Raw genomic sequence first — 23,145 nt, 5'->3', positions numbered from 1 at the left:
GCAAACAAGACAAGCTTCATTACTTTAGACACACTACATATGTCATTGATATATAGTATAAAAAACTTTGGTCCTAACACTGACCCCTGGGGAACACCACAAGTTATGTCCAAACATGCAGGAAGAACAATCTCCCAGCTTCACAAACTGTCTCCTGTTACTTAAGTAGCTTTTAACCCAGTTTAAAACTATACCCCTGATGCCATATCGTTCCAGTTTTTTTTATTAATATGTCATGATTTATTGTATCAAATGCTTTCTTTAAATCAATGAATATTCCAACTGCATGTTTTTTCTGCTCTATGGAATTGGTGATTTCTTCAACTAATTCTATTAAAGCCAGTGATGTTGATCTATGTGCTCTAAATCCATATTGACTGTCACTAAGTAGTTTATGTTTGTCAATAAATTTATCCAATCGGTTATTGAAAAGTTTTTCGAGAATTTTGGAGAATTGCGGAAGTAGTGAGACAGGTCTGTAGTTTGTGAAGTGGTGTTTGCTCCCAGTTTTGTACAGAGGAATGACTTTTGCTGTTTTCATTCTGTTTGGAAATCTACCAGTTAGAAATGGCAAATTGCATATATATGTGAATGGTTTGGATATTCCATCAATAACATTTTTTAATATCATCATGTCAATGTCATCACAGTCGGTAGATTTTTTGTTCATACATTTCCCAACAATATCAACAATTTCTTTTTCTTCCACTGCTGTAAGGAACATTGAAAAAAGAATTATTATCCATCAAATTGCCCAGATTTTCAGCAGATGTTCCTGGATCCGGGATTTGTTCCGCTAAGATTGGTCCTACGTTTACAAAGTAATGGTTGAAAATAATGGTTATATTCATATTTGTCATTATTAAGAAAGTACTTTGGATAATTTAGATATCTTGACCCATTTTTTATAATACTGTTCAAAGTGCTCCAAATTACTTTGATATTATTTCTGTTATCGTTTAATAATTTCTTATAATATTCTTTCTTAGAAGCCCTTATAATATTAGTTAATTTATTTTTATATTTTTTATATCTATCCTCTGCCTGTTTAGTTTTCTGCTTTATGAACTCCCTATACAATGTATTTTTCTTTTTACAGACATTTTGTAAACCCCTTGTAATCCATGGACATACTGTATGTTTGACTTTTTTACTGTAATGAACAATTGGACAATTTTTATTATATAATGATATAAATATCCTCAAGAATTCCTCATATGCTTTATTTATGTCTTTTAGTCGGTATATTTCATCCCAATTTTGTGCCAGCAAGTAATTTCTAAAAAAGTTAATTGATTCCTCTGATCTAAGTCATCTGAAAAGTTTTGTGTTTTCTGGTTTATTATTCCCAAATTTTGTTTCATAAACTGGGAAAACTGGTAAATGATCACTGATATCATTTATCAATAGTCCACTTACTAAATTGTCATTAAAACTGTTAGTGAATATATTGTCTATGAGGGTGGCTCCGTGTGAGGTGATTCTGCTGGGTCGAGTAATTTTCGGGAAAAAGGCCATACTGTACATTGTGTTGATAAAATTGTCTGTCATTTTGTGTTTATTTGGATTGAGCAGGTCAATATTGAAGTCTCTGCATATGAAGACTGTTTTGTGACTCACTTCTGAAAACATTTCCTCTATCCAGTTATTGAAGACCTCAATACTAGAATCTGGAGCTCTATATATACAACTAACAATTACATTTTTATGTTTCTCTCTGCAAATTTCAACTGTTATGCATTTCAGTGTGTAGTCAATTACTGTTGATATACTTTCCATCACACTGAATTTCAAGTCCCTATCCACAAATATGGCCACGCCTCCTCCACTCTTGTTTTGTCTATTTACGTAGTTGAATTCATAGCCCTCCAGCTCAAAGTCCGTGCCTTTGACGTTATGTATCCAAGTTTCAGATTTTGCTACAATGCTGAACGGATGCGAAAACTGATGTAGATATTCCTTGATGAGATTGAAATTTGCATACATGCTTCTACTATTGAAGTGGATAATTGAGAGTTTGCCATCAGCTTTAATGCTCCGATTGAACTGTTCATCAGTGTAATAACAGCAGTTGTTGTTAATGGCAGAGAAGAAATTATTGTCCGGGTCTATATCATATTCCAAATCCTGTGATTTGTGATGAGTGTACACAAACGATTGTAGTTCCAGTAAATCCTGTTCCGTAATCCTCTGAGATGTGTGGCTTATGGTCCCCCTCATGATGGTCACTGATACTTTTCCAGGTCCTCAATATTTTTAACAACCAATACTTTGGCCTCCTCAGGTGTACCATTTAGCTTAATAAACACCTTGCAGTTTGTCGTCCAAGTGTTCTGAATCTTCCTCTGTTTCTTTAAGGTGTGTGCATTCCTGGCTATATCTGCATTTTGTTTGGTCAGATGCTCGTTTATGTAGACACTGGATCCCTTTAGCTTGTACGCTTGCTTTAATAGTGCAGTCTTATGTTTCCTGTTGACAAACCTCATGATGATGGTCTGCTTGTCGCTGGTGTTCCTCCTTGGTAGCGGGTGGCAAACCTCGATGTTATCGCAGTCCAGGCGAATTCCCTTGGACTGCAGGAAAGCAGATACCTGTTGCTCCATGGAGCTTGCATCCAGATCTCCGGCTCCTCCCCACTGATAGCTTTTATCAGCGGGGGGAGCCCGGGGAGCTGGATGATAGATATTTGGGCTCCGTGGAGCCCGGGGAGCTTTGATAGATATTTGGGTTTAATTCAAATAGTGGCTGTTTTCACAAATGTGCTGCTTTGAATGTGGCAAAAGAAATGTGATCTTGACTTGGCTGAAATTGCAGATGATTCAGATGGTTTGCAAGATGACAAGAAAGTTTTTCTCTGTAAAATGCAAGCATGGGGGCAGTTGGTGTTTTGGAGAATGCAGGCAGCGGTCCTACGAGCACTTACATGCAAAGCAAGCACTCTACCAATTGAGCTAATTCCCCTACTGTGGTCCAAGGTTTGTCCAACTAACAACCGCAAGCCCCCCAACCTGCCCTTCCTGGCCTGCTCATTGCTCTCTGGAACCATACCTGAGTTTCCATTGGTTGTTTGTTTATTTTCAAGTGGGCGACTGCTCAGAAGTGGACTTTTGTTCTGGGGGAGTGTATTCTGACTCCCATTTGCATGAATACCAGGTGGTAAGCTTCAAGGGTTTTGCCACTAAAACAACCCAATCTCCTCACATGGAGTCCCTGGCATGCTTCTCACACTTTTGGAGCATGCCTCAGGAAGCATTTGTTGCTTCATTGTTCAATGAGAGCAGTTGGGTGGAAGGTGGTGAAAAGTGCCTTTTCAGGACAGCAGCTTGCTTTTCACCAGCAGCTTTAAGAATACAAGCAGGTAAGCATCATATTTTCAGTTTGTCAAAGCTGTCTTAGCTAAATTTGCACGAGTGAGAGTTAGAATTTCATAGTGGATGGTGGGAATATGACAACCCTGTTGAAAAATGTGATTTGAAGGTACTGAGGTCAGTCAGCAATTCAAGAAATAAAGCCAAGCAAACTGAAAGGAATCTGTGATAGCTCACCTTCGGAGCTCATCAGAGGAGCATATCAGCAGAAAAGTAGTGTGCAGTTAGTTGATTTGGTCATTGTTACAAACAGTGCCAAGGTTGTGGGTTTAATCCAAATAGTGGCTGTTTTTACATATGTGCTGCTTTGAATGTGGCAAAAGAAATTTGATCTTGACTTGGCTGAAAGTGCAGATGATTCAGATGGTTTGCAAGATGACAAGAAAGTTTTTGTCTGTAATATGCAAGTAAGGTGGCAATTGGTGTTTTGGAGAACATGGGCATCCATCCCACTACCTCTTACATGCTAAGCAAGCACTCTACCACTTGAGACAATTCTCCTGCTGTGTTTCAGGGTTTGTCCAACGAACAACCACAAGCCCCCCCGCCCTTCCTGGCCTGCTTATTGCTCTCTGGAACCATGCCTGAGTTTCCATTGGTTGTTTGTTTATTTTCAAGTGGGAAACTGCTCAGAAGCGGACTTTTGTTCTGGGGGAGTGTATTCTGACTCCCATTTGCATGAATACCAGGTGGTAAGCTTCAAGTGTTTTGCCACTAAAACAACCCAATCTCCTCACATTTAGTCCCTGGCATGCTTCTCACACTTTTGGGGCATGCCTCAGCATTTGTTGCTTCATTGTTCAATGAGAGTAGTTGGGTGGAAGGTGGTGAAAAGTGCCTTTTCAGGACAGCAGCTTGCTCTTCACCAGCAGGTTTAAGAATACAAGCAGGTAAGCATTGTATTTTCAGTTTGTAAAAGCTGTCTAAGCTGACTTTGCACATAAGCGAGAGTTAGAATTTCATAGTGGATGGTGGGAATATGACAACCCTGTTGAAAAATGTGAGTTGGAGATACAGAGGTCAGTCGGCAATTCCAGACATAAAGGCAAGCAAACTGAAAGGAATCTGTGATAGCTAACCTTCGGAGCTCATCAGAGCAGCATATCAGTAAATGCTGTCTAAGCTGACTTTGCACACTAGCGAGAATTAGAATTTTAGATTTGCTGCTCGTATGATCTTTTATTGCCATGATGGAGTTTGTGGAGGAACTGCAGCTTTTGCTAATTAGACCTGTTGCACTGGAACAGAGTAAATATCCACCATGTTGCACTGTGTGCAGGAGGAGAACCTGAAGATGGTGCTGATGAACCTGACCAGCGCCTTGGTGCAGACTAACTATGTGGGAACCAAGCAGGCAGACACAGTCTACTTATTGGCCATTACACCCCAATTTGTGATGGAGGTGGTCAAAGCCGAGAGTCCGGATGGCATCCTGCTCTCCATCGGTGGACAAATGGCACTCAACTGTGGTGAAACCTGTTCTGAATTATATCTCTACATGTGTAGATATAGAGTGGCAGCTACAATTATCAACAGTACATAATTACTGACACCTTTTCAGATTTACCAATTGAAAACAATTTTACAAAGGTGAGTTTCAGTTACAACAGTTTTTATTGGTTAATTAATCAACCGGAAGACACCCTTCACCCTTTGATCTTGTCGTCTGATGACACAGCTCATTACCTGAGATGGACTTTTTTTAGCACGATTAGCAAGTTGAGGAAAACCCGGATGCTATCATTGCATGTCAGTATGGTGGAAAGATCATGGACATGTTTTTACTTATCAAATTCACCGATATTTCATGATCTCCTTGTCGAAACCTACTTTGTTTCTTACTCTTTCATTTGACCGTCGGCATTTTGTATCTTATCACGCGTTTGAGAAGTCACGTGGGGTGTTGATCATCGTGATCACTTTCACCGGTGTCCACCATTATCGACACCCTGTGGAATTAAGTGACATTTACAACTGTTATGGATCGATCTTTGTGTAGCATTGTTGAAGCAGATGAAGTACTTTAAAAAATATATAAGTGCTGTGATTTATCATAATTTTTTCCTGATTCATAACAGAATGGAATGCTTAGAGAGTATTTGGAATCTGATTGAAATAAATAGAATTAGACCAAAATCAAATTCCTAGTGTGTGTGTGTGTGTGTATATATATATATATATATATATATATATATATATATATATATATATATATTAGAAATTACATGCTTGAAATATTCATGTTTTTCTATTGCATTTTGAATTTTTTTTGCAGTTTGTTGTAAATATCTACCATATATTACAATATCAGACATTTTATATTTTTAGATATAGAAATATAAAGTTTTGGTTCGAGAACTGACATGCGACCTTTTACCTGGATTTTCATGTGGTTATAATATCAATTGCCTGTTGACATTTATTGGTAAACTACAAACCTAGAAATTAATGCAAACAACAATGAGTGATTTAACAAAATTTAATGTACAAAAGTACTTAGAAAGTGGGTAGAAAGTGGAACAAAAAGATTTTCTGACACAGGTTAAACATTATCAGTTCATTTGTTTACAAACGTTTGGATTACTTCCTCATTTACCTAAGCACTGACTTCGATATATTTATATAAAACATATTTTGGACTTAATACAAGTCTATATAAAAAATTAAATAAAAACTGTTTTGTTAACTTAATTCCACATACCATTAAAAAAAAAATTCTCATCTCGATGTCAATAACTGTGGAACGGTGTCACATCATCTGACACGCTAAGTAATCGGGAATCAACTTATTTTTTTCCAGTGGAAGATTGAGTGACTATTCATGCACAATTTATGTATTGAAAGTCTCTTCTACTTTTGCAATGGCCAAAAGATCATTAAGGTGTCGATGATTGTAGCCACAGCTCTAGTTCTGGATACTTAGGAGTAGTGGTGCTGTTTCAGATTGGCGTACTGCAGCAGTACGGTGTGAAGGTTTTGGGCACACCTGTAGAGGCCATCATCGCCACAGAGGACAGACAGCTGTTTGCTGACAAGCTGAAGGAGATCGATGAGAGGATCGGCCCCAGTGTGGCTGTGGAGTCGGTGAGCCCTGCTCTTCTCTCATTACACTCCACACGTGTATATCCAATATCCAGCACACGATATTCCCAGTCACCCACTTTTAAAGGCCTATATAGATCAAATGGGTGTGCTTTTATACGAATGTTTGCATGTATAACATTATTTATGATAATATTTACTCAGCATGTAATGATATATTGCAATGATAAATCGTGATACATATTTATGACGATTTGAAGAAATGAATTACAAAACAATATCAGCTGTGAGCTACTGCTCACTTACGTATCCCCTCGCTCTCGCTTATATCAGAATACAAGCAATTGAAGGAATAGGACAATTATTATGAATGTTGACTTCAACAAATAATTAACCCTGAAACAAGTAAGTAAAGAGCAGTGTTCTCCCCAGATATTTCAAATAGCATCCTGGTAAACTGTCATTTTGAAATAGCATTTTGCTTCTTGAAATAGCATCTAAATTCACCCTATATCTTTCATAAATACATTCAGTCAGTAAACAGATAGTCGATGTGGGACAGACCTGAAAACGGTATAAACAGTATAGAACCCCAAGCTGAAGCTCAGTACCAAATATCAAGCAGTTGTGATTTGGAGTTGCTGAGAAAAGTGTTTCGAAAATTTTGTAAATCCACCCTATATGTTTCGTAAATACATTCATTTGGTAAACAGGAAGTCGATGTGGGACAGACCTGAAAACGGTATACATGGTATAGAACCCCAAGCTGAAGTTTGGTACTAAGTGGCTATGATTTGTGGTTGCTGAGAAAAAGGGTGTTTCGGATGGACGGAGATACAGACGGATGGACAGAGGTAAACCAGTATATTTCCCCTTCTTTGGAGTGGGGGTATAAAAAAATGAATTGTAATTATCAGGCTGTATAATCACTAAGATAGATAGATAGCTCCCAAGCTGGGAATTTGTTTTGTTGCAGCAGCAAGTTATCAAACATGTGAAAAGAAAAAGACACACTGTGCAACATAAAATAGAATTAAAAAAAATAACAAGCTGACTTTACAATATACAGATAAAAATGTAACAATAAAAAAAAACTAAATATGCAATTTGTACATGTGCCTGTGCATTAATAGTGCTAAAATCAAGAATTGTGATAAATGAAGATAAAAACTGTGCAAAAGTGTCAGTATTGAATGGAAGACAAACAAATAAATAAAAACAAATCAACTCTAACAATGCAAATGACCCAAAACTATATCTCTTCAGGTAGCTTTTTTTCTTTTGCCATGATCTGGATTTGAACCAGGGTTGTTACAGCCACAATGCAGAGTACTAACCACTATACAATCACGGCAAACCACTCAAAGATAGTCATACTAGCTTTCAAGACCATACTACTCATAGTTTTCAAGTTCTGATCTGGAAACAAAACCTCCCCCTCAGACGAACCTGAGAAACTCAGTCTGATATTGTTTCCATGGAAACATGAAAAATTAAAATTTCTCAAATTTCTTAGTATGAAAAGGCACATCGACATCACCTTATTAATATGTATACCAAGTTTCAAATCCATATCATGAATAGTTTTGGATATATGCTCCGGAAACAAACATTGCTCTTAGAAACTAAGTCAAAAATCTATTTTTTATGTAAAAATTTGAAAAATACTTGAGAAAGTAGCCAGAATGTACAGTCCACAGCCCACTCTACGATTGACACACCGCATTATTTAAAATGTGTGTCCTTTTTTTGTGAGGCAAATAGTAAACAGAAGCTAACTGCAGCGAGGAACTAAAGTTGTGAGTGATGTTACAGCAGTTTCTGTGGGCTGTTTTGAGGATCAGCACAGGGGCTTCAAGGTTCTGCTGTGGCCCCAAGTTTCAGCAGCTGTGAAAGAATTGAGGCTCCCTAGCTCAGTGGTGAGAGCCCTGGTCTAGTAAACCAGGGGTTGTGAATTCAACCCTCACTGGGGCCTGTAAGGGATATTTTGAAAGTGGAAAGATGATCCAGATAAAAGAGGGGATATTGAGAACACTGACACCAGAAGGTGAGCAAGTGTTGCTCATGATTTCTCATCACCTGAAGACCACTTTCTGCTGGTGAGAATGGCCTCATATGGACAGTTTGAAGATCAGTGTGATCACTGTGGATGAGACTGAGGACTTGAAGGTGTTTTTGGTGTGCAATTTCTGCAAAGCACTTTGCACTCAAGTCTCCATCAATGCACATACTCAGGTGGTATTTGTTTATATTTGGAGGCTATTTTGCAAAATTTACCAAGTCTTGTTTTTGATAATAATATACAAGTTCAGATATAAATTCATACATCTGGGCTTGTTGTAATGTTTGTAGGATGCTGTTTCATAGTTAATTATGCAGTGGAACTTTGCACATAAAAAGATCCCTGAAACCACATATAGGAAATTGGTATAAAAGTATTACATTATTAATATGCATTTATTATATCCATAATAGGTGTTATTTGTGGCACACAACCTTTTTACTCAGGTCAAAAGCAGGGTTCATACATTAGATACCCATTTAACCCTAAAAGGACCTAAACTACTGAGTGGGATCAGTTAGAACCTCAGAGGTGGTGTGCTGCTCAGTCTATTCAACTGACATCACTTTCTGCTTTTAGGAGTTTGTTACTCTATAGATTCTTTATCTAAAAGTATGTTTGTTTCAAGATTGATGAAAAAAAACTGTTTAACAAGGTGACTGATTTTCTGTTTGGGTCCCATAACTCTTTGAGATTTGTTGCAAAAATATTTCAGCAAGTTCGTCGCTTCTTTGTGTGTCTATGTTTGCCTATCTGTACATTTGCATGCTTGTCTCAGATATCTGCCATAATAAAGAATATAACTCTTTCTTACAAATTGTAGATAACTAGTGAACCTGTTAGTTATAGAGTTACTGAAATGTCTGATGTCTGATGCTTATCTGTCCATGCGCTCTCCATACAGAACAACAGACAGTCCAGCAGATACAGAGGAAACTGACATTGTCTAGTTGTGAAAGTGACATTGTTTTCTTTTGAAAATAGTCCAGTGGCTGTTCTGGTCATAATGTGTTACCAATAACTGCTTTTATCTTCATGTTTTGTGTTTGAATCCTTAGGCAAAGTGTTATTTCTTGATGTAGTTTGGACATAAAAAAAAAAAAAAAACTGCTCGCAGCTTAGTAATAAATGTATCACAGAAATTTCTAAAATGAGAGATTGTGAGCTGAGTTCTGGAATGTAGATAAGCTATAAATATTCTCAAGTTCTGTAGCAATAGTGTCAAATATTTCTGTTTTTTTATGTTCTCTATGTACTTAAATGTCTCATTTTAAACTTAACTTGATAATATCATGTAAACATATGATTTCTATTCACATAAAGTTAGTAAACGGGTAATTTAAAAAAATACAGATTTTATAATGGACTTAAGTGATACGGATATATGGTGGGTTTTTTTACGTTTTTACATGTGATTTTTAGCATTTCCTTTTTTGGTGAAAATGGTGATTGCTGATATTACAACAAGTAAAAATAATTTGTTTGGGATGTAAATAAAGGGTTAATACTGAGAAACCAGACTTGGCAAATTTTGCAAAGTAGGTTACATATGCTCCCTGACTATAAAGTTGATACGTCAACAACAAAAAAGACCTTGCTATGGAATTTGTCTCACATACAAAGACAATTTATTTATAGCCCTGGTTGAACAGAGCAAAATCAGTAAAGCCAGAGAGATTTTCTGAAGAAAGCAAAAGTAACATGAACCTGCTTTCCTCCACACATCTCATGCAACCATCTCAAATGTTGACACTTTATTTTGGCCTGTTGGTCGAGGGCAGGGGTGGGGAACCTTTTTACTATCAAGGGCCATTTTGAGTTTTATAACATCCTGTGGGGGCCAAACTAAATTTTTTAACCCATAACCTCTGCTGAAAATTTTAAGATGCAGCCCATTTATTTTAGCGTTCTTTCATGCTATTCAAATAAAGCAACTTTATTGATGTAACTTTCTGTTTTAATCTTCCCATTTTCTTTTTAAATTTTATCCACCTCTTATTGTTTTAATGTTCTGTTTTTAGTCTTGTATTCTTATTGATTTTATATGTACTGATGTAAAGCACTTTGAGCATTTTATGTAATGAAGAAGCTACAATATATAATATTTTACCAAATTTTATTATTATATCTGGCCGACCTAATGTGAAGGCTGGAACTGTTTCTCTTTGGCGAGGCGTCTGATGTCAAATGGTAGAGATGACGATGATACTCGCAGCTGGTTTTCCAGGTTTGGGTCAGTCAGTCTTGAGCGGAACCGATTCTTTGCAAGGGTCAGTTCTGAGAAGAACTGCTCACAGCAGTAGGCTGTCCCAAACAGTGATGCAAAGCTTAGGAAGGTTGTTGTACCTAGCTTTGAGATCATTGTTGCTTTGCAGCTCAGTGATTTCGTGCTGTAGGTTGTCAGGCACATCAGCTGGTTCCACATTGAATGGTGTTGCAAATATGTTCAGGTCCTTCTCATAACTTCTCATCAGCTGGAACCTCTCTCCAAAGGCCTGGAGTAGTTTTGCACACTCCCCAGCATATTCAGATGTCACAGCAGGCTTTTGTTCTTGCAAAGTAGGAAAGTGCACAGTGTTTCCCCTTTCCAGTTGCACTTGTCACTGTCATGGTCCTACCTGTGGGCTTCTCTCTTCAGGTAACATCTCCACTCAGCATTACCGGCCACGCCCGCACTCACTTCCTCTTATTAACTTTCAGTGACTGTCATTGGCTGTTGCCGATCACCTGCTTCCCCCTGGGTGTATTTAAGCTGCAGTTCTCCCTAGCCTCAGTGTCAGATTGTCTGCAACTCTCAGCCTGATAACCTGCTCTGTGTTCCTACTACTCTGACTCCTGAAATTGTTCTGTTCTGTTTGACTCGGTCTGCTCTCCAGCCCCGGAACCCTGACCTGCCTTCTGTTCCGTTTGACTCTGTCTGCTCTCCAGCCCCAGTAACCTGATCTGCCTTCTGTCCCCTATCTTGCTACCTGATTTGTGACTCTGTGTTCCAGTTTGCTCTCTAACTCCTGCCTGCTGAGGGACTGCTCACTTGGAGACTACCTGAAACCCATGTTCTGTCAGCTTACAGCCACAGCTCTCTGACTATGCCAGATCCTGTCAGATCTCAGCTGCTAAGCAGGGCCAGGCCTGGTCAGTACTTGGATGGAAGACCTCAGACGTCACCACCAGCCATCCCTGCCTCTAGACTTCACACACATTCTCCCAACTCCCTTTCCCCTTGTTATTAATAAACTGTGGTTTGAGCACATTTGATCTCCTCTCCTGTCTGTTTCGTGACAGTCACAGCTTCAGTTTAAAGTCAAATGATTTCACATTTGAAAACAGTGAGCTGAAAAGCTGGTTGGGACCTTGGAGCTTAACATTCAGTTCTGAGAGGAACTTGGTAATGTCCACCATGAAGGCCAAATCACACAGCCATTTGCTATCATTGAGTTCTGCGACTGGTTTGCCCTTCATCTCCATGAGCTGCTTTACTTCTTCCCTCAAGTTATGCGTGCAAGCATATCTGCACGACTCAGCCACCACACCTCACAATGGTAAACCAGGTCTCCATACTCTGACTCAAGCTCAGTCAGTAGCTCTTTAAACTGGTGACTGTTAAGTCCTCTGCTTTTAATGAAGTTGATGGTGGAAACAACAGTAGTCATCACATTATTGAGCTTCAGGGAATGCACATACAGGCTCTCTTGGTGTATGATACAGTGGCACACAACCAACTCATTTGGATCCAGACTGAGATGACTCATTTCTTTTTTAACCAACGCAGTCAATCCTTTCTGCATGCCAACCATGGCTGGGGCTCCGTCTGTTGCCGGTCCACTTAGCTTGTCAAACTGCAGTTCGAATTTGTTCATAGCCAAAACAACTTGCTCAAACAAATCCTCACCTTTGGTAGTGCCATGCATGGCTTGCAAAGACAGCATTTCCTCTCGTGTATCAAACTCAGCTGTAATCCCATGCATATATATATATATATATATGGGGCGGCACGGTGGTGTAGTGGTTAGTGCTGTCGCCTCACAGCAAGAAGGTCCTGGGTTCGAGCCCCATGGCCGGCGAGGGCCTTTCTGTGAAGAGTTTGCATGTTCTCCCCGTGTCTGCGTGGGTTTCCTCCGGGTGCTCCGGTTTCCCCCACAGTCCAAAGACATTTGGACCTGTGATGACCTGGCGACTTGTCCAGGGTGTACCCCGCCTCTCGCCCGTAGTCAGCTGGGATAGGCTCCAGCTTGCCTGCGACCCTGTAGAAGGATAAAGCGGCTAGAGATAATGAGATGAGATATATATATATGATTGGACTAGGCATTGCCCTGGTTTATTGAGGATATCAGAAAATGGTGACAGCTGTCCAAAGCCCCATAAAGCTGCCCGACATGATTGAAGCGGTGGGCAGAGCTGTTGGCACTCAGACTGTGGCTATTCAGAACTTGAACTGCAACATGGATAACATCATGGAGAAACTTTTGGCTTTGCAAAGGAAAATGGATCGATTCAGAGACCAGAATGGACAACCAGAGTAGTCATGTAAAAGAATGCATCTACTTGCCCCAAGACCAAACAATCCCAATCTTACCTGCTTTCGGCCCCCTCTGACAGCACTGGCCTCGGTCAAGGCCATTGCTGGAACAATAACTCCCCCTGAAGATCACTGCAGTGATACGCTCTTGCATTCCTTCCCCCACTTCCCACGGTCACCGCTTTTTACCCCCAGTGTGACAAGCGGGTGCACGACCAGCGCCGTCATGGCTGCAGGAATGGACGGCTGCTTGCTTGCGCTGGGTTATCTCCACCCCTCCCCCCTCCACCCACTGCCCACCCTCCCCTGCAGATCAAAGTGCAGAAATCACCGTATGACAGGGTTCACGTTTCATGAAACATTTGTATCTTGCCAATCACAGCGTAAGAATGATTGTGCATTGATAAATGTGGTGGGTGAAAACCATTGTCATTTCAATATCACAATCCTAAATATTATCGGTTTAGAGGCTCCTTGACTTTACGACATGAACAACAGAAGGGCAATAATATAACAACAACCAATCAGAATTCAGATACATTCTGTTGCTGAGTAAAATCGTGCTGTTTTACTGTTAGACCAATCAGATCTCAGCTTAAACTCGCATTCTAAACTAGTTGCAGCTCCCCCAGAAGACAGCGACTCCCCCTGCAGCCTCATGGAACGCAAGGTTTAAGGCTCCGGATGGGTTTTACTGCCGTTTATGAGGGAAAGGAACAAACACCCTCCCGACAGCCAATAAAACACATTTGCGAATTGCTAGAATGAGTTAATCATCACATGCAAGACAGGGCCACTGACAGCTTTGGCTGGGCCCGGGACAAAATGCTCTGAATGGGCCCCCCGGGCCAACACACACACACACCCACCTCTCTTATCCCAGTCTCTACTCACTCCAACCCTTAAATGACAGGTATTCAAAAACCATTCACTGAATCTTTCCCCCCTGTTCTGTAACGGAATAAGCGGTTACTGTTATTTTGTATCCTTTAACCGAACGCCATGAAATTTATTCCGTTACTAGAGATGCGCGGATGGCAGTTGCAGCCGCGGAGTCCGCAGATAATCCGTGGATCGGGCGGGTGAACTAGCGAAAAATAAAAATTTAATTACATTCGGGCGGGTGGCGGTTGAAGCACTGAAATAAATAACAAATAATGAATTTGTGGATGAAGTAGGGGAGTATTCCTCCACAAACTTCCATATCGATGGATCAGCAGAGGAAAATCTACTTTCCTTTTGGGAGAAACACGGGCAGGCATTTCCACGACTACAGCACCTCGCCAAGAGAATTTTATGCATTCCAGCAACAAGTGCTGCGAGCGAGCGAGCGCTCCTTCAGCGCAGCAGGGCGCGTTATAGAGGCCAGGCGCTCTCGCCTAAAACCCGACACAGGAGATGCCATTTTATTCTTGCATAGTGCAAAGAAAAAAATCTAGACACACCTTTTGTTGTTTGTTCTTTAGACACATTGTGTGGTATTTGATGTCGTTTATGTCCTGAAGATTGTGTAGGGTGATTGATAACGGTTTATAAGCTACTGTAGGCACATAGGCCCATGCCGTTTATTTTATTTTATTGTATTAACATATTATTTTTTAAAATAAATTCAACAACTTACCAAACCACAAGTGGCTATAGGCAATGCGCAGATATTTTGTTTGTTAGCCGATGCTATGCCGTTTATTTTTTGTATAGGCATAGGCCCACTATTATTTTTATTTAGCCTAAACTGTTCAACTACATACGTGGCTATAGGGCATGTGACATATTTTCTTTTGTTAGCCCTATTTATTTTCATGTTTTTCTTGCACGTCATCCCTATTTGACAGATTTGGCATTGCTCAATATCAATAAAGGTTCATCAGTCTTGTCGCGCATTTGGTCTTTTCCGATATTAAACGGAGCACACCCTGCTGCCCCACTGCCTTTGCTAGTACCTGCTGCATCATCCGAATCTTTTTTAAAATATTTATGCAGTGAGCCCCTGAGTCTCTTGGTTTCTTCCTCTCTTTTTCTCTTTTCTTTTCTGTGCTCCGTTGTGCATGTTGGCAAATGGCACACACACTGATTGTCGAAGCGCTATGATCGAACGATGTCATTTTTTCCCCCCTTAATCAAAGAGTCAGACCAAACCATTTTTGCATTAAGGGTGGTAGGGGGTTCTTGATGCCTTTTTCAAAGACAATAAAGGCAAAAGATCTAGAAATAATTTATTGAATGCAAATATAGCACATTTCTCCCCCAAATCAACACATTTTGAAATGAAATAAAATAATCGCAACTTCATGAGAGCCCAGTTTTGGGCCCTCCCCATTCCTGGGCCCGGGACAACATACCCGTTTGTCCCCCCCTGTCGGCGGGCCTGATTGTCTGTTTTAACATGATTTTAGTTTAAATTGAGTGCAAGTATTTTGATAAGTACTCTTAAATCAGGGTTGGGCATATTTCCCGGTCAATGGCTTATTTCCCGGACAGCATCCAATATATGATTTCCTGTACAAAGAAAAACTGAAATAATCTCTGTAAAAATAATTATAGTAGTAAAAGAGCCATTCAAAAAAATGATCAGAGACTGAACTGGAAAAGGAAAAAAACCCGAACAATAACAGTGAAGGGGAGTGCTATAAAGATATGTAAGGATTGTAGGGAAAGTTGAGAAAATAAGAAGAGGTAATGAAAGGAAAAAAGTCAGGAGATACTTTACTTGGGGCAAATTTGATCGGACATGACAGTTTAACACAGAAGCCAAATGATCACACACTATCGATGTGAGTGGTAAGATGGCAGCCAGATGACTTCACTCATCTCAACAGCAGGGAATAGGCTATGAACACGCCAGATTTTTATGGAGAGCTCAGTAGTTTGGAGTCGGTGATGTCACGATTTGTCCTCAGAATGTGATATTTGAACCTTGGAGAGAGGAAGATGGCGGTGCACAGGAACACTGTTTTCCTTTTAAAATAAAATATGTACACAGTATACAGGTACAAATATGAACAAGTGAACATTCAAACATGTTTTGTATGGATATTATCTGTCAGTATAAAGGAGTTTACTTTTTGGGTTTTGTTTGGCTTTAATTCAAGGCATTTAACAAAAATATTCTTTTAACCATTTAGGAATTATAGCAGTTCATAGTTGCAGTGCAAGGACCCAATTGAATCCACATTGCAACCGTAAGGACTACTATTAGGGCCCGAGAACCCGAGGTGCAGGCTGAGGGCCTGAGGGTCTGTTCCTCCAGTGGCACATGCATCTTTGGCTCAGGCCTCATACTTGTGAAAAATCAAAAACGTACATTTTATGTGGGTTTTGGCATGATTGAGGAGCTCCATAGTGTCCCCCAATGCAAGCAATGTTTAGATTTTTGAATGTGTTTATTTCTGTAGTTGTCACAAAGTTTGTTCGATCTCCGTGGTTTTTGGTGGGGACACTGTCATCACCATGACAGACCTATTTCACACTGGCTTATATTTGCTCCACTCAACAGGAAGTCAGCTATTTTTAAAGTTTTGCATTTAAAAAAAATAATAATTTCATGTACTCTTTCAAACTCATTGGATTCACTTGAAATTTGGCTGGTATAAACTCCAGATGTATGAAAATAAATTGTGACAGTATAGTAGATATGGCCTATTTAAAAAAAAATGGTTCATTGAGTGACAAAAGGGTGAAAAATCTAAACTACACTCAAATTACATTTTGTGTTTGCTGTGTACGACAAAATCCACATTTTCTGAAATGGATGTCCATTTAACTCATGTAGCACTAGTTTTGCTGTGAGGCAGGCAAATATCTTTCAAAAAGAGGATAGACCTTGATGGCTAAGAATATGTAGGAACTTGAAAATCGTTGCACTCCTGACAGGTGCCGCTTCTCCATTGTGTACCGAGAAAAAGCACATCCAACAACATATCCTGGTAGAGACAGCATGTCCTTCAGGTAAACTGCATAGCCAAGTCCCCAAAATGCAAAGCGCATGCACAGTAGGGCAATAAGTAATTTTACTGTAACACTCCTGACAGTTTTGAAGTGCTTTGAAAAGCTTTCAGCCCACCGCCACTGTGTTAGCGACATAAATGGTTAACAGCAGAACAGAAGAACAAATGTAAATTGAGAAAATGGTCACAGGTTTATTATTTAGGGCAATTTTCAAGCAACAGTGATGCTGTATTTGGTTAAAAAAGACAAATTAGTGACAATTCAACACATTCAGTGCCAGCTAACAACAAGGTTATCAACAGCAACTGGGAAACAACTGTCGCTCTCAGACTTAAACCACCAGTTGGATATCTAACAGCAACAATCAGCCATCAGAGTACCTGTAAAATTTTCCTTTGTTTCCACACGGACTCTATCCTATTCTCTGCAGTGGTGTGCGTTCTTGATACCGAGTCTTTTGAAAAAGACACGAAAGCTCTTCAAATTCATCCTCAATCGTTGGCTTTTTGGATGAGGATGACACTGAACCTTTTGCCATGGAGAAAGAAGTGGTTGGATTTTTTTCCCTAATTTATTTTTAAACAGATTGGCTTATTGGTCTAGGGGTATGAGTCTTGCTTAGGGTACAAGTGGTTCTGGGTTCAACTCCCAGACAAGCCCAGGTTTTATCTTATGTTTTACCTTATAACATCCAAGATGGCACTGCGGACGGTTGCCTCGGTACTTCGCTTTCTTGTACTTTCTACATTTTTGTGTATTTGTTGTGTTTCTTGCGTTTCTTCGCTTGTCACATACTCTAGAGAAGAACTCATAAACATTGGATTAACCACCAGTAAAGTTCTTTCATCGGCTTTCATCAATCCGGAAATTTTTTCAGAGTTACTTGTTGGGGGAGCAGCAGCTCTCTATGGATTACGCTGGGGACGCCGGAGACACCGGGGGAAGCGAGCCGGTGCACTCGTCAGACTGAGGCAGCGGGGGTTTCGCACTGCGCTCCCGTCTATTCACCTGGCTAACGTCCGCTCTCTGGCCAACAAGATGGATGAACTGCTGCTCCTCAACACAATCAACACAGATTTTAACAGATCTGCTGCCTTGTGCTTCACCGAAACCTGGCTCGGTGAGCACATCCCGGACACTTCTCTCCACCTGCCTGGATTTCACCTTCACCGAGCGGACCGTGAAACGGCACTCACGGGGAAAACAAGGAGGCAGAGTCTGCTTTTACATTAACAAAGGTTGGTGTACTGATGTCACAGTTCTAAATAAATCATGCAGTCCTCATCTGGAGTCATTATTCATAAACTGCAAACCGTTTTATGCTCTGCAAAAGTTTTCCTCGTTTATTCTGGTTGGAGTTTACATCCCCCCCTCAGGCGAGTGTAAATGAGGCGTTACAACACCTGGCTGACCAGATAAACAATGTGGAGAAAAAACACCCAGACTCTTTGCTCATTGTTTTGGGGGACTTTAACAGAGCAAACTTCAGCCATGAACTGCCAAAATATAAACAGCACATTAAGTGTCCCACCAGGGACACTAACACTCTGGACCACTGTTACACTGTTTTAAAGGACTCGTACCACTCTGTCCCCCATGCAGCCTTGGGACTATCTGATCACTGTATGGTTCATCTTATCCCATCCTACAGGCAGAAGCTGAAATCTGCTAAGCCTGTAGTTAAGACGGTGAGGAGATGGTCTGATGAGGCCAAAGTGGAACTACAAGCCTGCTTTGACTGCACTGATTGGAGTGTTTTTGAGGCTGCAGCTTCAGACCTTCATGAACTGACTGATACTGTTCCATCTTACATCAGTTTTTGTGAGGATATGTGTGTGCCCACCAAGACCTTCTGCACATACAATAACAACAAACCCTGGTTCACCGCAAAACTCAGACAGCTTCGCCAGGCCAAGGAGGAGGCCTACAGAAGTGGGAACAGAGTCCTGTACAAACAGGCCAGAAACACACTCAGTGCGTTTACATGCACATCCAAATCGAGCTACTGTCGGTAATCGAGCTAAGGGTCCCAGCAGGGGTGCCAGAGAAATCCAATCCTACATGCACACAAGGAAATCGAGCTATTGTGTGAGGTACATTGTGCACCTGAGCCACAGGTGGCGCTACACGCCCCATCGTGTTGGTACACTTCCGGTTGTCGTCATGAAGAAGAGCTATTCAAGAGTATAAGCAAAGTTATCAGCAGTGTTGCCAGATACTGCTGACGTTTTCCAGCCCAAAACATGTTCAAATCTGCCAAAATGCACTTAAAACTGCCCAATCTGGCAACACTGGCTGTTCCGTGTTCACAAGTTCCGTGCTCAAGCTATTAGGCTTGCTCTAACAGACTGTATGGCTACAAACTGTCCTGCGCAGACCACTGTTTTGTAAGACAACTTATTTTGCACAATTGTATATTTTTCTAAAGTCCATTTTTTGCTTACAAAAAAAAAATTTTTTTGCTTACAATTTAACTTATGTCTTAATAAACACACAAAAAGTTCAATTGTTTTGTTTTTATTGACATTCTTCAGATGTTGTATATATATATATATATATATATACACACACACACAAATACAATGACTTGTTTATGTACACAATTCACAGCTATGCAACAGCTATACAGATGTATTTGGTGATACAGTAAGTGAGCTAAATTTTAACAGTGCAAACAATGCCACAAAAAGAAAAGATTCATGCCGTTGTCATGATTCGTTGTCATGCCGACCGAGGCTGTTGTGTTTCCCGCTTGTGGTCTCGTCACTTCTGGAAGGGGCAGTGCTGAAGTAAGTAGCTCGACTACGTAGCTCGATAGGGTTTACATGCAATAAGTAGCTCGGCTAAAATTGCATAATCTAGGTCGTGTAGCTCGATTACGAGAAATCAAGTTCGGTTCAGTTTCAGCCGAGCTAAGGTGTTTCCATGGCATTTAGAACTTCGATTTCAGTCGAGCAACGGCAGAAATTTGATTTTCTCTATGTGCATGTAAACGCACTGACTGACGAAAGAGGTGAAATCAGCTAAGAGGAGCTATGCTGAAAGGATCAAAAACAGCCAACGATCCGGCATCAGTGTGGACAGGCCTGAAGAATATCACTAACTACAGGAGACCATCCCCCTACACTGCAATGAACCATCAACTGGCTGACGAGTTGAATGTATTCTACTCCAGATTCGACAAATTCACACCTCTCCCCCCCTCAGACATTAAAGACCCATTCACACCCCCTGCTATTCTGCCTCCTCTTGCCTCTGACCCCACACCAGCACTCAAGATCTGTGAAGAGGATGTTTGTCAGCTTTTTCGCAGACAGAAGATCAGGAAGGCACCTGGCCCAGATGGTGTGTCACCCTCCTGTCTGAAGGTCTGTGCTGATCAGCTGGCTCCCATCTTCACCCAGATCTTCAATAGATCCCTGGAGCTGTGTGAAGTCCCCTCATGCTTCAAATGCTCCACAATAATCCCAGTTCCCAAGAAAACCACCATCACAGGACTGAATGACTACAGGCCTGTAGCTCTCACATCTGTAGTCATGAAGTCCTTCGAGAGACTGGTGTTGTCACACGTGAAGGACATCACAGACCCCCTGCTGGACCCCCTGCAGTTTGCCTACTGGGCAAACAGGTCAGCAGATGATGCAATCAATATGGGACTGCACTACATTCTGCAACACCTTGACTCTGCAGGGACATATGCCAGGAATCTGTTCGTGGACTTCAGTTCGGCATTCAACACCATTGTTCCAGACATCCTCCACACCAAGCTCACCCAGCTCACTGTGCCCTCCTCTACCTGTCAGTGGATTACAAACTTCCTGACTGACAGGAAGCAGCAGATGAGGATGGGGAGCATCATATCCAGCACTCAGACTGTCAGCACTGGCGCCCCCCAAGGGTGTGTGCTCTCCCCACTGCTCTTCTCCCTTTATACCAATGACTGCACCTCAAGAGACCCGTCTGTTAAACTCCTGAAATTTGCAGATGATACAACGGTCATCGCCCTCATCCGGGACAGTGACGAGTCTGCATACAGACGGGAGGTTGAACAGCTGGTCTGGTGGTGCGGTCAGAACAATATGGAGCTGAACATGCTCAAAACTGTGGAGATGACAGTGGACTTTAGGAGGAGCCCCCCCCCCACTCTGCTGCTCATCACCAACAACACTGTGACTGCCGTTGAAAGCTTCAGGTTTCTGGGTTCCACAATCTCTCAGGACTTGAAGTGGGAGACAAACACAGTCACTGTCATCAAAAAGGCTCAGCAGAGGTTGTACTTTCTGCGCCAGCTCAGGAAGCTCAACCTGCCTAAGGAGCTGCTGACACAATTCCACACTGCCATCATTCAGTCTGTTCTTTGCTCTTCCATCACTGTTTGGTTTGGATCGGTCACCAAACAGGAGAAGAACAGACTGCAATGGACAATAAGGTCTGCAGAGAAAATTATTGGTGTCAACCTGCCCTCCATCCAAGACTTATACTTGTTCAGAGTCAGGAAACGGGCAGGTAACATCTCTGCGGACCCATCACACCCTGGTCACAATCTGTTTAATCTTCTCCCCTTCATGGAGGCGATATAGATCTCTGTATGCAAAAACAACCAGACAATAAGAACAGTTTCTTCCCTCAGGCTGTCTCTGTGATGAGCAGCTAAAATCCAGATTCTATATCAGTAATATCACTTGCAAAATATCTGCACACTCATACTGTCATTCTGTACTCACTGTTACTTATATTTATACTTATTTAAATTTACTATTCATCTTTGCACTATGCACCATATTGCACCAAAAGGGAAATCCTTTCTGTGATGAACAGCTAAAATCCAGATTCATATATCAGTAATATCACTTGTAAAATATCTGAACACTTATACCATCATTCTGTGCACACTGTATACTTTATATTTATTTAACTATTCCATACTTGACTTACCTGGATTACTTTGCACTATGCACCTATTTTTGTTGTTGTTGTTTGCTTGTTTTGTGTCTACGCTTTTTTATCTGTTTTGTACTATGAGAGCTAAGTGAACCGGAGTCAAATTCCTCGTGTGTGTCCACATACCTGGCAATTAAAGTGTTTCTGATTTCTGATTCTGATATGGTCGATCTGGACTGGGGTATCAGGGATTTCACTTGACTGCATCATTCTTAAAGTGCTAGTCTAATGAAAGTTACATCAGAAAATCCCTGGCTTGCTGTGCGTGATGTGCTCAAATACACTGTAAAGTTGGCGAATAAATGAAAAATTAGTTTGAATTTTTTTTTGCACCTGAATTGAGGTTAATATGTAAAGGACATTAGACACTGGATGCTTATTAATTTCTTTCTGCTTAACTCTGACAAAGCTAAAGTACTTCTACTAGGACCACATGCAGCTAGAAGTAAGTTTTCTGATTCCACAGTAACTCTGGATGGCCTTTCTGTTTCTTGACGTGTAGCAGTAAAAGACCTCGGAGTGATTATTGACCCCAGTCTTTCATTCGAAACTCACATTGAGAAAGAAGTGGATGGGTTTTTTTTTTTTTGGATGAAGAGGTTGGTCTAGGGGTATGAGTCTTGCTTTGGGTGTAAGAAGTCCTGGGTTCAACTCCTGGACAAACCCAGGTTTTACCTTAAATGGTCAATCTGGACTGGGGTATCAGTGACTTCACTTGACTGCATCATTCTTAAAGTGCTCGTCTAATGAAAGTTACATCAGAAAATCCCTGGCTTGCTGTGCATGATGTGCTCAAATACACTGTAAAGTTGGTGAATAAATGAAAAATTTGTTTGAAATTTTTTTTTGCACCTGAATTGAGGAATGTGTTAAGGACATTAGACACTGGATGCTTATTAATTTCCTTCTGCTTAACTCTGACAAAACTGAAGTATTTGTACTAGGACCACATGAATGAATGAATGAATGAATGAATGAACCCTTTATTGTCACGAGTCACAAGTACCAGCAAAATTGGCCATCAACCCGTCCGTACATATACACATACATACAATTGACATATACACATACATACAATTGACAGAGGGGGAGTAGACAGGACAGGAAGACAGGGATGGAAAGAAAAAATACAGAGTAACATGAGGAGAGGCGAGGAGAAAAAGCAACCCCCACACTATGTTCCTGTGGGGAGTACAGTGTGGGAACATTCAAAAAACACCTCAGCACATTAAGCACAAAATAAGTACTTTACAACGTGAAAACTCAGCAGA

The 23,145-nt window shown here is 40.8% G+C and overlaps 1 protein-coding gene and 1 non-coding gene across 2 annotated transcripts; both read left to right on the top strand.

Annotated features, from left to right (window-relative positions):
- Positions 1–4,629: 4,629 nt before the first annotated feature.
- On the top strand, positions 4,630–11,781 carry LOC132868075 (carbamoyl-phosphate synthase [ammonia], mitochondrial-like). The gene is made up of 3 exons (XM_060901040.1): positions 4,630–4,837; positions 6,295–6,452; positions 11,755–11,781. Exons 1-3 carry the CDS (start codon positions 4,630–4,632, stop codon positions 11,779–11,781), a joined length of 393 nt encoding a protein of 130 aa, XP_060757023.1.
- On the top strand, positions 8,313–8,385 carry trnat-agu (transfer RNA threonine (anticodon AGU)). Its single transcript has one exon. It is a non-coding gene; the product is annotated as a tRNA-Thr (tRNA).
- Positions 11,782–23,145: the final 11,364 nt, after the last annotated feature.

Source organism: Neoarius graeffei, chromosome 19 (assembly GCF_027579695.1).
Source record: "Neoarius graeffei isolate fNeoGra1 chromosome 19, fNeoGra1.pri, whole genome shotgun sequence".
NCBI lineage: Eukaryota > Metazoa > Chordata > Actinopteri > Siluriformes > Ariidae > Neoarius > Neoarius graeffei.
This window is presented reverse-complemented; position numbering and strand designations above follow the sequence as displayed.